Source organism: Podarcis erhardii (assembly GCF_964252035.2).
Source record: "Podarcis erhardii genome assembly, chromosome: 3".
Classification (NCBI taxonomy): domain Eukaryota; kingdom Metazoa; phylum Chordata; class Lepidosauria; order Squamata; family Lacertidae; genus Podarcis; species Podarcis erhardii.
This window is the reverse complement of record NC_138507.1, coordinates 9,147,933-9,168,303: the sequence shown is the minus strand read 5'-3', so window position 1 is coordinate 9,168,303 and position 20,371 is coordinate 9,147,933. Positions and strand designations below refer to the sequence as shown.

At 46.7% G+C, this 20,371-nt stretch overlaps 1 protein-coding gene across 2 annotated transcripts in view; it reads right to left on the bottom strand.

Annotated features, from left to right (window-relative positions):
• Positions 1–609: 609 nt before the first annotated feature.
• Positions 610–20,371, bottom strand: part of SIL1 (SIL1 nucleotide exchange factor) — a 64,791-nt gene continuing 45,029 nt past the window's right edge. For both annotated transcript variants that reach the window (XM_081855623.1, XM_081855624.1), the window contains 3 exons: positions 15,304–15,400; positions 6,006–6,170; positions 610–1,038 (listed from right to left, as the gene is read on the bottom strand). In XM_081855623.1, the coding sequence (XP_081711749.1) occupies positions 685–1,038; positions 6,006–6,170; positions 15,304–15,400 (616 nt within the window). In that variant the 3' untranslated portion in view covers positions 610–684. The remainder of the gene's footprint in view (positions 1,039–6,005; positions 6,171–15,303; positions 15,401–20,371) is intronic.

Below are 20,371 nucleotides of genomic sequence, written 5' to 3'. Positions count from 1 at the left end.
AGAACATAGTTTGAAAAATAGTTCGAGCTAGATGAGTTTTTGGGGAGTGAAACCTTTCTACACAATCCACCGTTCAGTCCCCTTTACTCTCGGGTTCCAGCTGGAAGATCAAAATCAAGTGTTGGACTAACCGAAGAATGTTTTTTAACAACGGAACTACGGACAAAATCCAGAAAGTTGAAACCGGCTTCGAAAATACACAGGAAAAATACAACAGTTAAAGAAAGCATCTTGTACATTTTGAGTAAAATCTTTTTTCACAGGAAGTTGCCTTTCCAAATAAGAAAGAGAGTAGGATACACTCGCCCTTTTAATACTCACATTCTAAAAATATTTCTATTGACGTGACTAAGGCAGCAAACTTGCTCAAACCAACTCCATGCGCTGGCTGAACTCCTTTGTAAAGACCATTTCCCCGTCAGAGAGTTGTTTTGAAATGCGGGGCTCTTCTTTTCGCAGGTGACGACTGCAGGGACACCTTAAACCTGCTTGTTATGGCGATTTCCAGAAATAAAACACACCATCAACTGCACATACGAAGCTAGTCTTCGCTCTGTAATGAGCGTATGGGCTTACTCGCCACCTAAGGGACTGCACAAAGCCAAAAGGTTTGTTCAGTGGTTTATTCTGCGCAACGTCCCCAAATGTACCAGCGAATGTCTCAGCAAGGCTAGGGTAAAGTCTTCATTTCAGCTGCTGGGCCAGGCTATTTATAGAGCCGAGGACTTCCTTAAAATAGCCGTCATCTTCTCCTTCCTTTTGTTCGTCCGCCGCCAGCACTTCGTATTCTTGGCGAAGGAGGCTCAGTGTATGGCTGAGGCTGTGATCTGCTTTGTAGCTGTCCCTGCAGGAAGCTAGCAGCACATGCACGGTCTTCAAAACCTTCTCCCTGGCATCGTGCTCTGGCATCCTCAGGAGGTTAGGAATTATCCCGCACCAGCCTTGTTCGACAATGGCTGGGAGCAAGATCACTTGGCTATACTGCTGGGCTCTCTCCCGGAACTGGTCGTCGTCATCCGGCGAATCCCTGAGTGACAGCTGCAATAAAGTTCCTTAAAATTATTATCCTGCACTTTCATTTATTTGATTTTGGTAATAACTTTTTGTTAATTTTTCAAAAGCTTAACATACATACTTCAATACATAAATCCGTCTTTTTCCAACTTCCCACCCCATTTTCTGTGGTTTTTAAATTTCTCTTCCCACCCCCCTTCTGCACAATATCTTCAATGCTGTATTCTCTCATTCCTTCTGTTGCTCATATGTCAAATTCTGCTCATGAATTCGTCATATTTACCGTATTTTTCGCTCCATAAGACGCACTTTTTTCCTCCTAAAAAGTAAGGGGAAATGTCTGTGCGTCCTATGAAGCGAATGCGTGTTCCCTGGAGCCCAATTGCCCAGGGGTGAAAAGCAGATCAGGAGGGGAGATAAGGGACTCTAGCGATAAAGGAGGCTGCCAGAGCATGAAACATAAAAATCATACATCCACTGTTTCGTTCAGAATATTTTTTTTCTTGTTTTCCTCCTCTAAAAACTAGGTGTGTCTTATGGTCAAAAATACGGTATATATTTCTTTAAACAGTCCAAAAAAAGCTTCCATTCTTCAACAAAGCAGTCATCGTCAAGTTCTCTTATTTATTTCAACCACCTTGGACGCTGCTTCGCTTTGCAAATGTGCTAGCAGTTTTATCATCGGGCCTTTTGCTGTTTTGAAATCCAATTTGCAAACATCCATGATGTGGATGCCTAGTCTCCTGTAACCCTTAAAGGAAAGGAAAGGAGAAGCTCTTCTAAGGATTGAAATCAACCAGACCAGAAGCTGGCTGCAACCCAGGCTGGATCTAGACACATTAAAGAAGTGTTTCAGTTAAACACGTTGTAAACTTTGCATGAGAAATCGGGTTGGGAAAAGCGGAACTCCACAGCACCATCTGGTGTCACAGTGCTATAATGCATATACAACGCATATAAAGCGCTTTTTCTTTGCTAGTGTAGCCGAGTCCCTAGTCCGATCTATTTCATCCTTCTGTTGCTTCCACCAGGAAGCGGCAGCAGTTACCGTATTTTTCGATCCATAAGACACACTTTTTTCCTCTTAAAACCTAAGGGGAAATGTCTGTGCGTCTTATGGAGCGAATGTGTGGTCCATGGGGCTGGGAAGGGGGACGCGGGCTTCCCTCGCCAGCCCCACAAGCTCGGGGAGCAGTGGAAAGGCTGCACACAGCTTTCCGGTTCCCCAGGGCTGGCGGTGAGGGAAGCTCGGCTTTCCCCACCGCCAGCCCCACAAGCCTTTCCGTTGCTCCCCGACCTGCTCTTTGGGTCGAGCAGCTCTGGGGTAGCCCGCGAAGCCTCCGCAGGGCAGCGGGGAGCCTTCATCCCGCTGCTCTGCGGAGGCTTCGCGCGGCTATCCCTGGCTTTTGCGGGAGGTGGGGGAAGGGACAGAGCGAGGCTCTCTCACTTCCCCCACCTCCTGCAAAAGCCCCCAAGAGCTGCATTATTTTTTTCTTGAATCCCCCCCCCCCAAAAAAGTAGGTGCGCCTTATAGAGTGAAAAATACAGTAGGTGTGAAGAAAAAGGAGGAAACAGGCTTTTCCCACACAGGGAGCTCACCCCAATCGCCCCCCAAAACCATTATGCTGTACAATTATTAAGCTCCCCCTGCTAGATGAGGGCTACCGCAGTGGTAGTCAAAGGGGAAATTGCTCTTCTTCTTCCACAGGAAGAATCAATGTGGACGTAGCCAAGAAGCTGAGCTCCAGCGGCAAGACTCCCGCATTGGCACGGCCAGCCATGTGCAATAAAAGGGTTGCTTACAGCACGGTGCTGCGAGACACAAAGCTCAGGGAGTTGGGGTGCTGTATTTTTTTTTTAAGCATTCCTGTGCTTTTTTTTTTTTTTGGCAGCCTCCTGTGGTAATTGCTATATATGTGCTTCATTAATTAGATCTTAATCGCAAGGATCTCCTAGCTACTATATTATCATTAAGGAAGATTGCTCTTCTCAACCCATCGAAACAGAGTCAAATCAGCCAAATTATAGGGGAACGCGCCCTGGGAACATGCCATGCTCCCCCGCATCTTGGGCTGCGCTAAAGACTTCCTGAGATGCCTCGCTGTAACCTGCACGTTGGGAATAGCCCAACTCAGGCAGCACGCCACAGTCGGGTTTGCAGCAGCTGCAGAAAACAGGATGCTAGATCATAAAATGCCAAAAGGATAAGCCAAAAGGACAAGCAGAACAGCAGCAATGCATTCTGCAAAGCCAGGTGGCCATTCAGACCCGAGAGACTCGAGGTGTGGCGAAAGCGCACTCACTCAGATGCCCTTTGCAAGACTTGCAAACTCTGCCACCCAACCCCACCCTCCTTGCCTTTTCCTACTTGCTATATCATGAATTTGATGCACAGAAGTGCAAGGCGAAGCTCTACCTCTCTACCAAATCAGAACCAGTGAAGGCGGTGAAGGTCCTCGAGGTGGTTGGAGGATGGATGGCAGCTAACCGACTGAGGTTGAATCCTGACAAGACAGAAGTACTGTTTTGGGGGGACAGGGGGCGGGTGGGTGTCGGGGCCTTCTCGGTGGTGACGCCCGCCCTGCTGAATGCCCTCCCACCAGATGTCAAGGAAATAAACAACTATCTGGCTTTTAGAAGACATCTGAAGGCAGCCCTATTTAGGGAAGCTTTTAATGTTTGGTGTTTTGTTCTGTTTTTAGTCCTCCGTTGGGAGCTGACCAGAGTGGCTGGGGAAACAGAGACAGATGGGCGGGGTATAAATAAAATTATTATTACAGTGGTACCTCAGGATGCGAGCGGGATCCATTCCGGAGCCCTGTTCGCATCCTGAATAGAACGTAAGATGCGACGGCGCGTCTGTGCGTGCGCGGGTTGCGTTTTGCCACTTCCACGCATGCGCGTGACATGATTTTGAACATCTGCGCATGTGCGAGCGGCGCAACCCGAAAGTAACGTGCTCCGTTACTTCCGGGTTGCCATGGAGCACAACCCAAAAGCGCTCAACCTGAAGCACATTCAACCTGAGGTATGACTGTATTATTATTATTATTATTATTATTATTATTATTATTATTATTATTGAGCCAATGGCTATTGAGCCAATGGCCCAAGCACATCTGCAATGTGTTAAACAACATAGGCAGGTTCAACTGCACCTTGAGATGCAGTCTTCATCTCCTTCCATCATCAGCTGAGGAACTGGATGAAACTTCCAGCAGGTGATACCAGCCATGCACTAAATTAGGAGTGGATAACTTTCTGTCCTCCATACTGTAAGACATTGCTCTACAGCTGATCTCCCATCGTTCTGACCTTTGCTGGCTAAGGGCGATGAATGTTGGGGAATCCAACCTCATATGTGGAGAGCCACAGGGCTCCCCCATCTGTGCACTAAACAAGCCTATGTACAAAAATGTCACACTAGGTAAAGGTAAAGGGACCCCAGACCATTAGGTCCAGTCGTGACCGACTCTAGGGTTGCGGCGCTCATCTCACTTTATTGGCTGAGGGAGCCAGCGTACAGCTTCCGGGTCAGCATGAATAGGCCGCTTCTGGTGAACCAGAGCAGCGCACGGAAACACTGTTTAGCTTTCTGCCGGAGTGGTACCTATTTACCTGCTTGCACTTTGACATGCTTTCGAACTGCTAGGTGGGCAGGAGCAGGGACCAAGCAACGGGATCTCACCCTGTCACGGGGATTCGAACTGCCGACCTTCTGATCGGCAAGTCCTAGGCTCAGTGGTTTAACCCACAGCGCCACCCGTGTCCCTAAATGTCACACTACTGAGTTCTAGAAAAAGGAAATATTCAATAAACAGAATAATGCATTCAGAGGATGGCCTCTAATTTGTAACTTGCTGCATCGTGGCATGCCAAACACAATAATCCACGGCTTTTGCAAAGTTTTCCCTGTAAAGAGATTCTGGGCAATGATGAGTCATCGATATAGAGCAAGATAATTGCCTTTTCCAGAGGAGACACACGAGGTTTGAGCAAGCAGATTTGGAGCTGCAACTCTGGAAGACTTAGTTTGAATTTCTGTCTTTGGACGAATTAGCCAGGCAGCAGGAAGCCAGCCACCTTCTTGCAGGGGGACAGTAATAATGCCCTAACTTGCAGGATTTCTGTAAGGGGTGTTAGGTGAATCATTTTTAAAATGGATGAGAGCTGGGGAGACTCTAGCAAGTTGCCACCTGATGCCGTCGTGGTGTCAGTGACTGACAGGTGAACAGCCACCTGCCAATGGAAGGAGGTCACACTTATTCGACTCCACCGTTCCAGTTATTCTACTCCTGTAGTGATGAAAATACAGCTCCCATTCTCTCTCTCTCTTCCCCCACCCCCCCAACCCACTAAAAGGAGGGTTTGGATGAATTTCTCCTTCCAGGGACACCTGTCTCATCCCCGCTGTTATTGTATTTTAGTGTTCTGCTGGGAGCCGCCCAGAGTGGCTGGGGAAACCCAGCCAAATGGGCGGGGTATAAATAAATACCTGGGGACCACCTCTCCCGGTATGCCCCACGGAGAGCCTCAAGGTCCATAAATAGCAACACCCTAGAGGTTCCGGGCCCTAAGGAAGTTAGATTAGCCTCAACCAGAGCCAGGGCCTTTTCAACTCTGGCTCCGGCCTGGTGGAACTCTCTGCCTCATGAGACTAGGGCCCTGCAGGATCTGATTTCTTTCCGCAGGGCCTGTAAGACAGAGTTGTTCCACCTGGCTTTGGCTTGGAGCCAATTTGATTCCCTCCCCCTCTTTCTTTTTCCTTTCTCCTCCTGTGATGAGGCTGCATTTTAATATTTTAATGTTTCAATATTTTAATGTTGTATTTTAATCTTGTTTTTAAGTTGTATTCATTCAACTTATTTTTATTATTGCTTGTTAGCCGCCCTGAGCATGGCCTTGGCTGGGGAGGGCAGGGTATAAATAAAAATTATTATTATTATTATTATTACTCCCGCTAATCTGTGCCGCACAAAAGCTCCGCTTACCTTTTCCACGACTAAGTCATAGAGAAGCGTCACAATGCGGATGTGCAACATCTCCGTCCCTTTCTCTGTGCAGAGATGCCGAAGCACTTGAAGGCCTCCAAGCTTGAGGAACTGTTGCTGAGCGTAGGGGAACTGCCGCAGCATGGACGACAAAGCAAAGAGAGCCTGGGAACAAAACACAACAAGGGCATTGGCGACGCTTCTGGTCTGCTGAAAGCTTTCCCGCACAACTCCTCCGGAACGTGCCCCCCGAGACCTCCCTTGCCCCTAATAAACAATTTGTCTATACAGTGGTACCTCGGGTTAAGTATTTAATTCATTCTGGAGGTCTGCTCTTAACCTGAAACTGTTCTTAACCTGAAGCACCACTTTAGCTAATGGGGCCTCCTGCTGCCGCCACACCGCCGGAGCACAATTTCTGTTCTCATCCTGAAGCAAAGTTCTTAACCTGAAGGACTATTTCTGGGTTAGCGGAGTCTGTAAGCTGAAGCGTATGTAACCTGAGGTACCACTGCATTTTCGTCACGGTTTTGCTTTGGGGAATTCGTAGAGCCAGAGTCTGAAGGAACCCACTAAAGAGGTTTTCGCTCCGGGACACGGCCTCAAAGATTATAATAACAGTCATTTATAAGTAACAATACTTTTTGGTTTCTGAAAATGCCCAGGCACCTGGCATTCCCTACTGGCTTCACAATATTTTGCAGACTTTCACAGACCCCCACCCCCTATGCAGACCGAGTAGAAAACAGGCTCCTATGCAGACCGAGTAGAAAACAGCTATCTCTTCTCCATCACCAATGCTAGGTTTTCTTCTTTCCTTCCTTCCTTTTCTCTTATTATAAAAATCTTTCAATAGATTATTATTATTATTATTATTATTATTATTATTATTATTATTACTACTACTACTACTACTACAGTGGTACCTCGGGTTAAGAACTTAATTCGTTCTGGAGGTCCGTTCTTAACCTGAATTGTTCTTTTTTAAAAAAATAATTTTTATTGATTTTCCAATAAAAAAACATCTAATTGAATATCCAATCATAATACTTCAATGAAAATTTAAAAAAACTACAATAAAATTTAAAAAAAAATTATAGTCCAAATTGTATTTATTAATTTCTCGGAGTTCCCCACGGTCTGGATCTCTGAAGCATATCTCCACATCTTAGTCCTGCTTCTCCTAACCTGAAACTGTTCTTAAGCTGAGACACCACTTTAGCTAACGTGGCCTTCCGCTGTCGCCGCGCAATTTCTGTTCTCATCCTGAAGCAAAGTTCTTAACCCGAGGTACTATATCTGGGTTAGCAGAGTCTGTAACCTGAAGCGTATGTACCGTATTTTTCGCACCATAGGACGCACTTTTTCCCTCCTAGAAAGCAAGGGAAAATGTGTGTGCGTCCTATGGAGCGAATGCAGGGGGGAGGCAGGCGGGAAAAACCCCCAAAAGCCACACACAAGCTTCGTGCGCTCTTGTGGGCTTTTCCCCAGGAGGGAGAAGGGACTGACTGGCCGCATCAGTCCCTTCTCCCACCTCCCAGAAAAGCCAGGAGAAGCCGTGCAGCCCCTTTAAAGAGCTCGCAGCTTCTGCCGGTTTTGCGGGAGATTGGGGAAGCTGCTTCAAAGCAACCACGGAGGAGGGAAGGAAGGGGATCCATGCAGCAGATTCCCTCCTCCCGGGCTCCCTTTGAAGCAGCAAAGTAGGAGGGGAGAAGCTTACACTCGTGTAAGTAGCTCCTCTCCCACCTTCCTGCTTCAAAGCAACCACGGAGGAGGGAAAGAAGGGGACCATGGATCCTCCACTGCTCGTGGCTGCAGCGGATTCCCTCCTCCCAGGCTCCCTTTGAAGCAGCAAAGTAGGAGGGGAGCAGCTTACACTCGTGTAAGCAGCTCCTCTCCCACTTTCCTGCTTCAAAGTGGAGGGAATCCACTGCAGTTGTGAGCAGAGGATCCATGGCTCCGCTTCCTTCCCTCGAAGCAGGTTCGGGGGTGCAGGGGGGAAAGAAGGCAGGAAATAGATGCCGGGCAGGAAGACACAACCACACTTTGACCACTGGAAAGTCCACCTCAGCCTCCCCAGATTTCCACTGAGACGGCCAGGCTAATCTCGATGGCCATAAGTCAGGCTCAGCATTATTAACTGGACTTCGATAAGCCATGGTTCCCCTGCCTACCCTCCTCTGAGGCTCGATTTAAAGCAGCAAAGCGGACAGGAGCCGCCCGCTTTGCTGCTTTAAATAGTTTAGTGCAACATTTGATTAAGAATATTTTTTGTGTGTGTTTTCCTCCTCTAACAACTAGGTGTGCCCTATGGTCAGGTGCGCCCTATGGTGCGAAAAATACGGTAACCTGAAGCATCTGTAACCTGAGGTACCACTGTACTAGTAGTAGTTGTAGTAGTAAAATACAAGTTCTGCCTCTTCCCATTTTTATGAAGCTACATAGAAGGGGGGCGCTTTTAAAAGCTAGAAGAAGCCAAGTGGAAGGAAGAGACTTTGATCAGATGGAAGAGCAGGGAAACTTGAGGCGTTCTGAGCTGCGGAGCATGAGGCTGGGGCTGGCTGGAGAGACACAGAGCATTTCCACATGTTTCAATTAGCAGCCATAGGAGAGACCCCAATAAAGCTCTCTGGATAGAGGTTTATTTAGACACAATTTCAGGGGGACATTTCGGATGGAAACCGCATACAACCCGAGGACTGTGGAACTCCTTTGGCTCTTCTGCATGTACAGTGGTGCCCCGCAAGACGAATGCCTCGCAAGACGGAAAACCCGCTAGACGAAAGGGTTTTCCGTTTTGGAGGTGCTTCGCAAAACGAATTTCCTATAGGCTTGCTTCGCAAGACGAAAATGTCTTGCGAGTTCCTGCAGGTTCCCCCCCTTTTTCTAAGCCGCTAAGCCGCTAATAGCGCTAAGCCGCTAAGCCGCTAATGGGCTTGCTTCGCAAGACGAAAAAACCGCTAGACGAAGAGACGAAGAGTATTATAAAATGTGGAATTATAAAACTCTGGTTAGAGTCCCAGAAAATCAGAGCTCCCGGCTTGCCCTCGACAGCCAATGTTAAATGTCTTCCCGTGCTCTTTCTAGGAAGAAATGAGCACGCAGCGTCCTGTCCCCTCCAGTTCAGCTTCTTCCTCTATTACTTTCTCTCCAGCAATTTAGCGGGTGCTTCTTCTTCTTCTTCCTCCTCCTCCTCTTCTTTATCTAGGCTGCAGCAAAGCCAGGCGGTGATCTTTCAATTCCCACTGCACCACAAATCAGTGGGAAGTAAATCTCAATCATGTTCTCGCTGTACTGGAATTTCGAGGGGTGTTAAGGGACGCGGATGGCGCTGTGGGTTAAACCACAGAGCCTAGGACTTGCCGATCGGAAGGTTGGCAGTTCGAATCCCTGCGACGGGGTGAGCTCCCGTTGCTCAGTCCCTGCTCCTGCCAAACTAACAGTTCAAAAGCACATCAAAGTGCATGTAGATAAATAGGTACCACTCCAGCGGGAAGGTAAACGGCGTTTCCGTGTGCTGCTCTGGTTCGCCAGAAGTGGCTTAGTCATGCTGGCCACATGACCCGGAAGCTGTACGCTGGCTCCCTCGGCCAGTAAAGCGAGATGAGCGCCGCAACCCCAGAGTCGGTCACGACTGGACCTAATGGTCAGGGGTCCCTTTACCTTTACCTTTAAGCACCGCGCCCTGGGTTAAATGCTAATGCAAGGCACAGTTCCGACGAGTGCTGATCCAATCTTCCTTTTGTTCAGAGCAGGGATAGGAAGAAATTCTGTGTGGAGGGTGGGCAGGTAGTGTCAGGTCTGCCAGTTCCTCACCCAAACTGCTGCCTCATAAAAAGGAGCGCCCCTTTGCAGACTACACACAGTCGCTAGCAGCCCTTTTTTTATTACAGTGGTACCTCGGGTTAAGTACTTACTTCGTTCTGGAGGTCCGTTCTTAACCTGAAATTGTTCTTAACCTGAAGCACCACTTTAGCTAATGGGGCCTCCTGCTGCCGGAGCACAATTTCTGTTCTCATTCTGAAGCAAGGTTCTTAAACTGAAGCATTATTTCTGGGTTAGCGGAGTTTGTAACCTGAAGTGTATGTAACCTGAAGAGTATGTAACCCGAGGTACCACTGTATTTGGTTTTGCTGGAGGAAGTATACCTCACGGAAGACCTACAAATCTTACTCCCTAGCGAGAAATCTTGCAACATCCTCTCTTCCCGGACACGTCTCGCCCTGTCTTGTGGCCCTTACTAGCGATTCCCCTCTCCCTTTTACAAATCTTCAGAGCTGTTTTCCCACAAAGTCACGTGTCAACCACCCCTTGCTATTTTCTCCAGCTGCTGTGTGTGTGTGTGTGTTGGGGCAAGGAAGGACACAGTCACAGACAATTAGGGGACCTTGCCTGCAATGGAGACAGTCCGAAGCATCGATACAGAAATACTCTGCAGGAGCTGTTTTCCAGGATCTGGAAGGGGCTTGAGACAACAGGATAGGTTAATTGGGCTGGTCTGAAGTCCTCAGGGTTAAAATCCCCATACTTCCTCAGGACCCAGCAAGGATTAGAGCCAATCCTTTTACAGCAGCCTGTCTCCAAGGCAAGCTTGCGGTAGGATGTGAGCTACGGCTTATTAATGAGCCTTCCTATTTAGCTTCTTTAGGGGGCTGTAGAGAAGAAGAAGAAGAAGAAGAAGAAGAAGAAGAGGAGTAGTTTACGAGTCTACTGCTCTTAACCACTAGATTACGAGTTTACTGCTCTTAACAACTACACAACACTGGCTCTAAGGTGTCAAACCATCACAAGAGGTGTTGAGCAAGTACAGTGGTACCTCGGGTTAAGAACTTAATTCGTTCTAGAAGGTGATGGACTATATGGAGTTGGCGGAGATGACTGGCAGAATCCAAGACCTGGGAGAAGAGTTGGTGGAAGTTGATTGGAAGAAATTTAAAGACTATTTACAGAAACACTGTAAAATTAATGAATGCTAAAATGATGTTGGATTGAAAATAAGTGGCATTAGCAACAAAGTCAAAGAGAGTATGCAAAAATGAATTGATAATGGATGAAAATACAGAGTTTGTAATATGTTAAGATATAGAGTTAAGAGAAGATAAATGAAAGAGGTTAAGAATTTGCTGACTTGATTATGTAAATGGGAATACAAAAAGGGGAGGTGTGAGGAGGTCAAAGAAACAAGCTAATGAATTTAAAGTTAAAAAAGAAAAAAATGATGTTTTCTTTTTCTTGCTTTTTTGTATTGTGTATTTTTGTTTTTGTTTTTTTCTTTTTCGTTGTATCTTGCTTTTGTGTATTTATGATTTTGTAAAATTTCAATAAATATTTATTTTAAAAAAAGAACTTAATTTGTTCTGGAGGTCCGTTTTTAACCTGAAACTGTTCTTAACCTGAAGCACCACTTTAGCTAATGGGGCCTCCCACTGTCGCATGATTTCTGTTCTCATCCTGAAGCAAAGTTCTTAACCCGAGGTACTATTTCTGGGTTAGCGGAGTCTGTAACCTGACGTGTCTGTAACCTGAAGCGTCTGTAACTCGAGGTACCACTGTACTTTGCAACTTAGGAAAACCAGTCAGCAGCGAGCATGGTGTGAATATTTATCTTTATTTGTGTGTTTGTTGCATTTCTATCCCCCCCCCCTTTTCTTCAAGGAGCTCAAGGTGGCATTACATAGTGTGGTGTTTGCCCTCCTAGGTGTGTGACATCATACTGGGTTCATAAGGAAAGGGTTTACTAATTGTAAAATGACTAACCAATGGGAACCCAAGGGGAGGAGTTAGGAGTTAGGAGTTAGAGTTGTTGAGAAGTCAGTCTGGAGTTAGAGAAGAGACAATGAGGATAGGTCTGTGGGTTGGGCTAGTCTGGTGTGAGAGAGTGAGAGAATCTGTTAAGAGGAGTCAGTCAAACAGTTGATATAATCAATCAGAAGGTATTAGGAAGGTATAGGCCGGTAAAGAAGCTAAAGTTAAGAAAATGACAGGATTATTATCTGAGAAACCATAAACTTGTTAATGCTTATAAAATAAACTTGTTTATTTGGTTCAATTTTAACAACTGTCTGGACTCAGTGTTTTACCCGAGAGTAACGGGTTGGTGGCAGTGGGAAAGTGGGCACAGTGGGGGCACAGGGATCAATAAACCGTTAAACGTCTGGGGATCCTGTGTGATTGACACAAAAGGTTCTTCGCTTCTTTGTTTGATCCGCACAACAACCACGTGAGGCAGATTAGTCTGAGAGGCAGTGACTGGCCCAAAGTCACCCAGTGAGTTTCATGGCTGAGTGGGGATTTGAACCCTGGTCTCCAGAGGTCTTAGTCCGACACTCCAACCACTGTAGCACATTGGTTCTCAAAGCAATTTGCAGAACAAGCCCTCTAGTGCAGTAAAATGGAGGAGGAGGAGGAGGAGGAGGAGGAGGAGGAGAAGAAGAAGAAGAAGAAGAAGAAGAAGAAGAAGAAGAAGAAGAAGAAGTTCCAAACACAAACACCACACCACACCCCCACACTATGTGGATGCTGCTAAACACTTGAGATGGACACACACATTTGGACACACACAAATGAGATGGACACACACAAAAGAAAACAAAAAAAAAGGACAATATACTGCAATAAAGTAACTTTGGTGGACTGAACGAGGATGTTTCTCCACTCTCTGCCTCCCTTCCCTCTAGGAGATGGTTAGAACACTTTGTAAGATTAACAATACGCTCAGCGTAGCTTTCAGGAACATGTCGTAAATATATTTCTGCAAGTGCAGTTTTATATAAGGGTCTGCATCTAGTAAGGGATTCTCCCTCGGGAAGCATTTCGCTGTTACATGAACCTATCCATCAGTCTCTTGCACCTTTTTTTTATTTCCCTGTGGCAAGCACATATCCAGAGAAACTCGGGGTTCTAAACACGGGGAGAAGGGAGACATATCCCAGGGCAGCCTTTGTAACATTCTTGGCAGCGCAGCCCTGAATACAGTAGAGCCTCGCGAATTAATACAAGGCGCTACCTATTTACTCTGCCGTTGCAAAAGGGTCTCTGAATTCAACGCAGAGGCTCAGAGGGAACATTTGTGGCTGGCAACAACAACTGTAACTCTGCTGGATAAGATAAGGCTAACTGGATCTCATGCACCAGGAAGTAAATTGATCGCTGAAGAAGCAGCAAAGCACCAACCCTCTCGGGCCCATCAGTCCTGAACATTTAGCTGGGGGCATTATCAGGCGTTGCCCCTTACAAAAGCATCCGATACTGGTCACTGCTGGAGGCAGATTACTGAACCGCATGAAGCAATTATCTCATCCCCTGAATGTCCACTCCGATGTTCGTTAGCCTCCGAAATTCAAGCCTGCCAGTGGGGTGAGTTAAGTTTCCCTCCTGAAAGTCTGTACCGTACAGGGCAGTCTGCCCCGCAGCGCTCTAGAAAAGAGACCACGCAATGAGAGCGCCTTGCCTTTCAAAAGGGCCTCGGTGCTGCGGATGCAATCACAAAAAGCCAATCCTAGCAAATGGCAACGTAACCCAGGAAAGAGCATGCAATTGCGCTTTCTTTATAATTCCCAGAGAATAGGCAGGCTCGAATTGTTATTGTTGTTCCAGCAGAGAATAAATTCAATTAGCACAACGTAAGAACTAAGGACAACTGGAATACAGTGGTACCTTGGGTTACATACGCTTCAGGTTACAGACTCCGCGAACCCAGAAATAGTACCTCGGGTTAAGAACTTTGCTTCAGGATGAGAACAGAAATCCTGCTCCGGCGGCACGGTGGCAGCAGGAGGCCCCATTAGCTAAAGTGGTGCTTCAGGTTAAGAACAGTTTCAGGTTAAGAACGGACCTCCGGAAGAAATTAAGTTCTTAACCCGAGGTACCACTGTACATAAAGACCCTTGCACATGATGGCTATATATTGACTCCAGTTAACAGAGGCAGCATGCCCTTCCTACATTCTTATGAAATGTTGGACTTTCACCGAATTGTAGAGTTGGAAGAGACCCCGAGGGCCAGTGTGGTGTATGATTAAGAGTGGCAGACTCGTAATCTGGTGAACCGGGTTTGCTTCCCCGCTCCTCCACATGCAGCTGCTGGGTGACCTTGGGCCAGTCACACTTCTCTGAAGTCTCTCAGCCCCACTCACCTCACAGAGTGTTTGTTGGGGGTAGGGAGGAAGGGAAAAGAGAATGTTAGCCGCTTTGAGACTCCTTTGGGTAGTGATAAAGTGGGATATCAAATCCAAACTCCTCTTCTTCTTCGTCGTCTCTAGTCCAACCCCCTGCAATTTCAGGAATATGCAGCTGTTCCCATACCAGGATCAAACCGCAGCCTTGGCATCATCAGCACCACGCTCTAACCAACTGAGCTATGTTCAATGGGCACATGTTTGAACCTTCGGATCGCCGTCAAAATTTATTCGAACTGACTAGGTGCCCAGTTTTGCCAGTAGGAGGTGGAACCTAGATATACTTGCTTTTCCTTATCTTGGGATCCTATTAAGATTACAGGACAGAGGGGAACCCAACAAAATGTGTGTGGAAGGGGGAACGTGTTAATATAATATATCTCTAGGCCACACATACTCCCATCGCACTGTTTCCTGCTCTCTCAAAGCTAATTTTATTTCAAAATACAGCACTGGAGCTCTGGGGCATGCTTTAGTTTGCAGCTGACTGAGAATTTGGTTCAGGGAGGAATAGGAAGATAGGAAGGACATTTTTTCAGATCCCACAAGGAGAAAAATGTGCTCGGACCTACACACGTGATGTACAAAAGGTGGATAACCAACTTCCTGAGTAAATTTGCAACCCTGATAAGGTTGCAAATAGTCCTCCAAAACCCATCTTCTACAAGCACCCAACACTGAACTAATTCAGCACAAAAAGATATATATAATATAGAATTTTCCCTCCATAGCGTCATTTTCAATCTAACATATACTGGGAACCACTGTATACTGGGAACCATAGTCTGATACTATAGCTGTGCAAAAGCACGTCAGATAACCGGCCCTCTCAAATTAAATGAGATTATCAAGTCTGGAAATGACTAGGTCTGGCTACTGGAGGAGGAAGATTGCAGCCTAAGGAGCTAAACTTAGCTGTCCAGTGAAGGGATGCAACCATTTTTAATTTGAGGGGTGACTCTTGTTCAGTGCAATGGCCTGATCTGTTTGCACAGCCAAAACACAACCTAGCCTTAGGTCTACGTACGTCCACCTACAGAGGTCTACAGGCGTTCTCGTACAAAATGCAATTATCCAAGCTGCTCCTGAAAGACAGCCAAGCACATATTGCTCTCCCCTTACCTTTTTCTTCACAGCCAGGGGCTGATCTGTGGCCAAAATCACCAGCAGTTTTTGCAAAGCGCCTCCCTCAATTGCAGCAACTTGTATTTTGGGGTTGCTGGGAAGAGAAATGGAACTCATTAGGCTCAGAGATACTTTGGTGTCCTGTAAATTTTGCTGCAATCCGACTTCTACAAAAGACAATTGCAGGGCAGGTTACTCTGAGAAAGATACTGCAAGGTTTTAAACGAAGCCCTTGAGTCCTATTGCTATCAGTCGAAAGCGTCCATGTTTATTTTGCCTCGCAAGGCGCCACCTGCTGACTGAAAATGCAAGCAGCTCTAGTTCATTTCTCACACGGAATATATACCGTATTTTTTGCTCTATAAGACTCCCTTTTTCCCTCCTAAAAAGTAAGGGGAAATATGTGTGCATCTTATGGAACAAATGTAGGCTGCGCAGCTATCCCAGAAGCCAGAACAGCAAGAGGGATTGCTGTTTTCACTGCGCAGCGACCCCTCTTGTTGTTCTGGCTTCTGAGATTCAGAATATTTTTTTTCTTGTTTTCCTCCTCCCAAAACTAGGTGCGTCTTATGGTCCGGCGAAAAATACGGTATTTACCTGTGTGAAATACACACGTCTGCAGAAATAAACAGGAAACCCCCCCAAAAAAACAAAAACAAAGACGTTACTTGCCAGCTGTTGCATGCTCAATAGCGAAGGGATCGTCTTGCCTTAATAGGATTTCATCAGACAATTTGATTTTCTTAGCATCACAGTGCAAGAAAGACGTTCTTGCGTTTCCCTCCCGGTCTGAATGGCTAAAGACCAAAAGGGTGCCTCTGGTTCACACCTCCATAGTCACAAGGGAGGATGTGTAACATCTGCAAGAGGCTGCAGGAGGACGACGACAATCTTGAAGCTTCTTCCCCCCCTTTGGACCCATTTTCCCATCCAAATCGTTGCACGGGATAAAGGGCGTGTCCATTTGGAAAGTCCCAAGTCCGGAGCATGTGAGCTCGCAATGCCGCCACATGGAACTTCTGCGACATCTTGGGAATACAAAACCACGTCCCTCGTTCACACGGGAACACTCAAAGTGGAGCATCAAGACTTTACGAGGTTATTTCATTCGAAATAATAGGTAAAGTAAAAAAAAAAAAGGGGGAAAAGGACCCCTGGACGGTGAAGTCCAGTCAAAGGCGACTTTGGGGTTGCAGCGCTCATCTCGCTTTCAGGCCGAGGGAGCCGGCGTTTGTCCACAGACAGCTTTCCGGGTCATGTGCCCAGCAGGACTAAACCGCTTCTGGCACAACTGGACACCGTGACGGAAACCAGAGCGCATGGAAACACTGTTTATGTTCCTGCCACAGCAGTACCTCTTTATCTACTTGCACTGGTGTGCTTTCGAACTGCTAGGTTGGCAGGACCTAGGACAGAGCAACGGGAGCTCACCCCGCCACGGGGATTCAAACCGCCGACCTTCTGATCGGCAAGCCCAAGAGACTCCGTGGTTTAGACCACAGCACCACCCATGTCCATATTATTTCATTTGAAATAATAATGAACTGAAATAAGCCGAAAATAAAGGAACAATGAATTGTGATGAAGGGGAAATGCAACAGATAGAAAGTATGCTATATAATGCAGCAGGAAAGGGCAGGAATGGAAACCCCTAGGGAAGGAGGGCGGGAAGTCAGCTTATAAAAATTCTTTTAAATTTGTATTGAATTTGAAGTTGAATTGTTAAAAAAATCTTTGAAACACAATCAAAATTAATTGGGGGGAAAGGAGACTTTGCTTGTTGTTGTTTAGTCGTGTCCGACTCTTTGTGACTGCAGATAGTGACAGCAGTCACGAAATTAAAAGACACCTGCTTCTTGGGAGAAAAGCAATGACAAACCTAGACAGCATCTTAAAAAGCAGAGACATCACCTTGCCAACAAAGGTCCGTATAGCTAAAGCTATGGTTTTCCCAGTAGTGATGTATGGAAGTGAGAGCTGGACCATAAAGAAGGCTGATTGCTGAAGAATTGACGCTTTTGAATTATGGTGCTGGAGGAGACTCTTGAGAGTCCCATGGACTGCAAGAAGATCAAACCTATCCATTCTTAAGGAAATCAGCCCTGAGTGCTCACTGGAAGGACAGATCCTGAAGCTGAGGCTCCAAGACTTTGGTCACCTCATGAGAAGAGAAGATTCTCTGGAAAAGACCCTGATGTTGGGAAAGATGGAGGGCACAAGGAGAAGGGGACGACAGAGGACGAGATGGTTGGACAGTGTTCTCGAAGCTACCAGCATGAGTTTGACCAAACTGCAGGAGGCAGTGGAAGACAGGAGTGCCTGGCGTGCTCTGGTCCATGGGGTCACGAAGAGTCGGACACAACTAAACAACCACAACAGGCAACCTAAGGCCCGTGGACCGGATGCGGCCCAATCGCCTTCTCAATCCGGCACACGGACGGTCCGGGAATCAGCATGTTTTTACATGAGTAGAATGTGTCCTTTTATTTAAAATGCATCTCTGGGTTATTTGTGGGGCATAGGGATTTGTTCATTATTATTATTTTCAAAATATAGTCCGGCCTCCCACAAGGTCTGAGGGACGGCAGACCAGCCAATGGCTGAAAAAGGTTGCTGACCCCTGCTTTTAGTAGTGTTTCTTGTAGGCTTTATGTAAACTTCTATTGCCAGCAGAGGCATAAGGACCTCGCTGAATATGAAATAACGGTTATGCACCTTTGGGCTTGCAGTGAACTGCAATGAACATTTCCAGTTCTTATCAAGGCGAAAGGCTTTGGCAGAAAGAGGCATCTGAAAAAATGGCAGTGGGAAGAAACCAAGCCCTTTAATGTAAGCAAGAAGTGCCAGCTACCGTATGAGCTTAATACTGCGACGCGAGAAACATTTCAGGACCGTAAGCGGCAGATGGATGTTGGAAAACCACTGTATAATCAAGCAATGCAATTGGAAGTGAAATATGACTAGCGTAACTTGAACCAGTGGAAATGAGATGTAGACCGTAAGGGGCACATGAGGCATTTGGGCTGAGGCTTTAAGTGTCACAGCAACTTGTTCATAAAACACTCCGCCACAGATTGCTGCTTCAGCGAAGGAATCTCTCCCCCTACCCCAGAGTTTCATTTTTACAGATTATTCCATTAATCTGCTCACTTAAATGTCACATCTGTTCCTTAATATTTTTAATTCAAGCTCATTTTCCACCTCTCCTTGGCTCTTCTGTTTCGATTAACTTGACGATTTATTTAAACACTTATTATCCAGAGCTGCATAATCTTATTCTCGGATCAGTCTTTCAGCTCAGAGAGAATAGGTGCTTCCTCCACAAAAGTCAAGGTGCACCCAGTCATATGCTGTTTCCCTCGAGGACTGAGAGAGGAAAAAATGGGCTGAATTCTCTGGAGATCAGTTGGCACTGCAATTCTTCCCTCTCACATGACTTTCAGACTTCGCCTTTAATCCACAGAGCTAAATGCATCTTAAAAAGTAGAGACATCACCTTGCCAACAAAGGTCCGTATAGTTAAAGCTGTGGTTTTCCCAGTTGTGATGTATGGAAGTGAGAGCTGGACCATAAAGAAGGCTGATCGCCGAAGAATGGATGCTTTTGAATTATGGTGCTGGAGGAGACTCTGGAGAGTCCCATGGACTGCAAGAAGATCAAACCTATCCATTCTTAAGGAAATCAGCCCTGAGTGCTCACTGGAAGGACAGATCGTGAAGCTGAGGCTCCAAGACTGGTCACCTCAGGAGAAGAGAAGACTCTCTGGAAAAGACCCTGATGCTGGGAAAGATGGAGGGCACAAGGAGAAGGGGACAACAGAGGATGAGATGGTGGGACAGTGTTCTCGAAGCTACCAGCATGAGTTTGACCAAACTGCAGGAGGCAGTGGAAGACAGGAGTGCCTGGCGTGCTCTGGTCCACAGGGTCACAAAGAGTCGGACACGACTAAACAACTAAATAGCAACAAAGGTGGAAGATATACCTGAAGGAGTGAGGTCCAGCTCTGAGGGCCTTCTGGCGGTTCCCCCACTGTGAGAAGTGAGGTTACAGGGAACCAGGCAGAGGACCTTCTTGGTAGTGGTGGTTGCCTTGTGGACCAGGGGGTCACGAAGAGTCGGACACGACTAAACGACTAAACAACAACAACAAAAATGCAGTCTCAGGCCTGGTTTGCTTCATCAAGACTGCAGCAGCAGTGTGAGGCTTCAGATCATGCAAAACTACCCATCTCTAGAAGATCCATGGCTCTTCCAAAGCAGTTCCTGTTCTGAATGCAGTATTAATGGACAAACGATACACGATGAGTGATAGTCAATGTTAGTCATGATCAGAGTAGATCCATTGAAATCAACAGGCTGAAGTTACTTGTGCAATGGATTTCAATGGGTCTACTCAGAGCATGACTAGCAGCGGCTATCACTCCCATGTTATGTGCTTGATTTGCCTATTGGGAAAGTGCCTTTCACAACCCTCAGACTCAACTGGATCCACTGGGAGCCATTTGAAACAGAAGTAGCATGGTTTTCAATTAGCATGTTACCATTTGTCACATAGCAGGGAATTTCCTTCTTAATCGGGCCAACTGGACGCGGGTGGCGCTGTGGGTTAAACCACAGAGCCTAGGACTTGACGATCAGAAGGTCGGCAGTTCGAATCCCCGTGACGGGGTGAGCTCCCGTTGCTCAGTCCCTGCTCCTGCCCACCTAGCAGTTCGAAAGCACGTCAAAGTGCAAGTAGATAAATAGGTACTGCTCCAGTGGGAAGGTAAACGGCGTTTCCGTGCGCTGCTCTGGTTCGCCATAAGCGGCTTAGTCATGCTGGCCACATGACCCGGAAGCTGTACGCCGGCTCCCTCAGCCAGTAAAGCGAGATGAGCGCCGCAACCCCAGAGTCAGCCATGACTGGACCTAATGGTCAGGGGTCCCTTTAAGGTCCTCCTGACCTGGACCGTAATGTGTGGCAGAGAAACAAAAGACCCTACCCTGTGATTTCACAACAGGCCCATGTGTTAGGATTAGACTGACAGATACTGCTATTTAACTGTCAAATTGGAATAGGTTTAGGA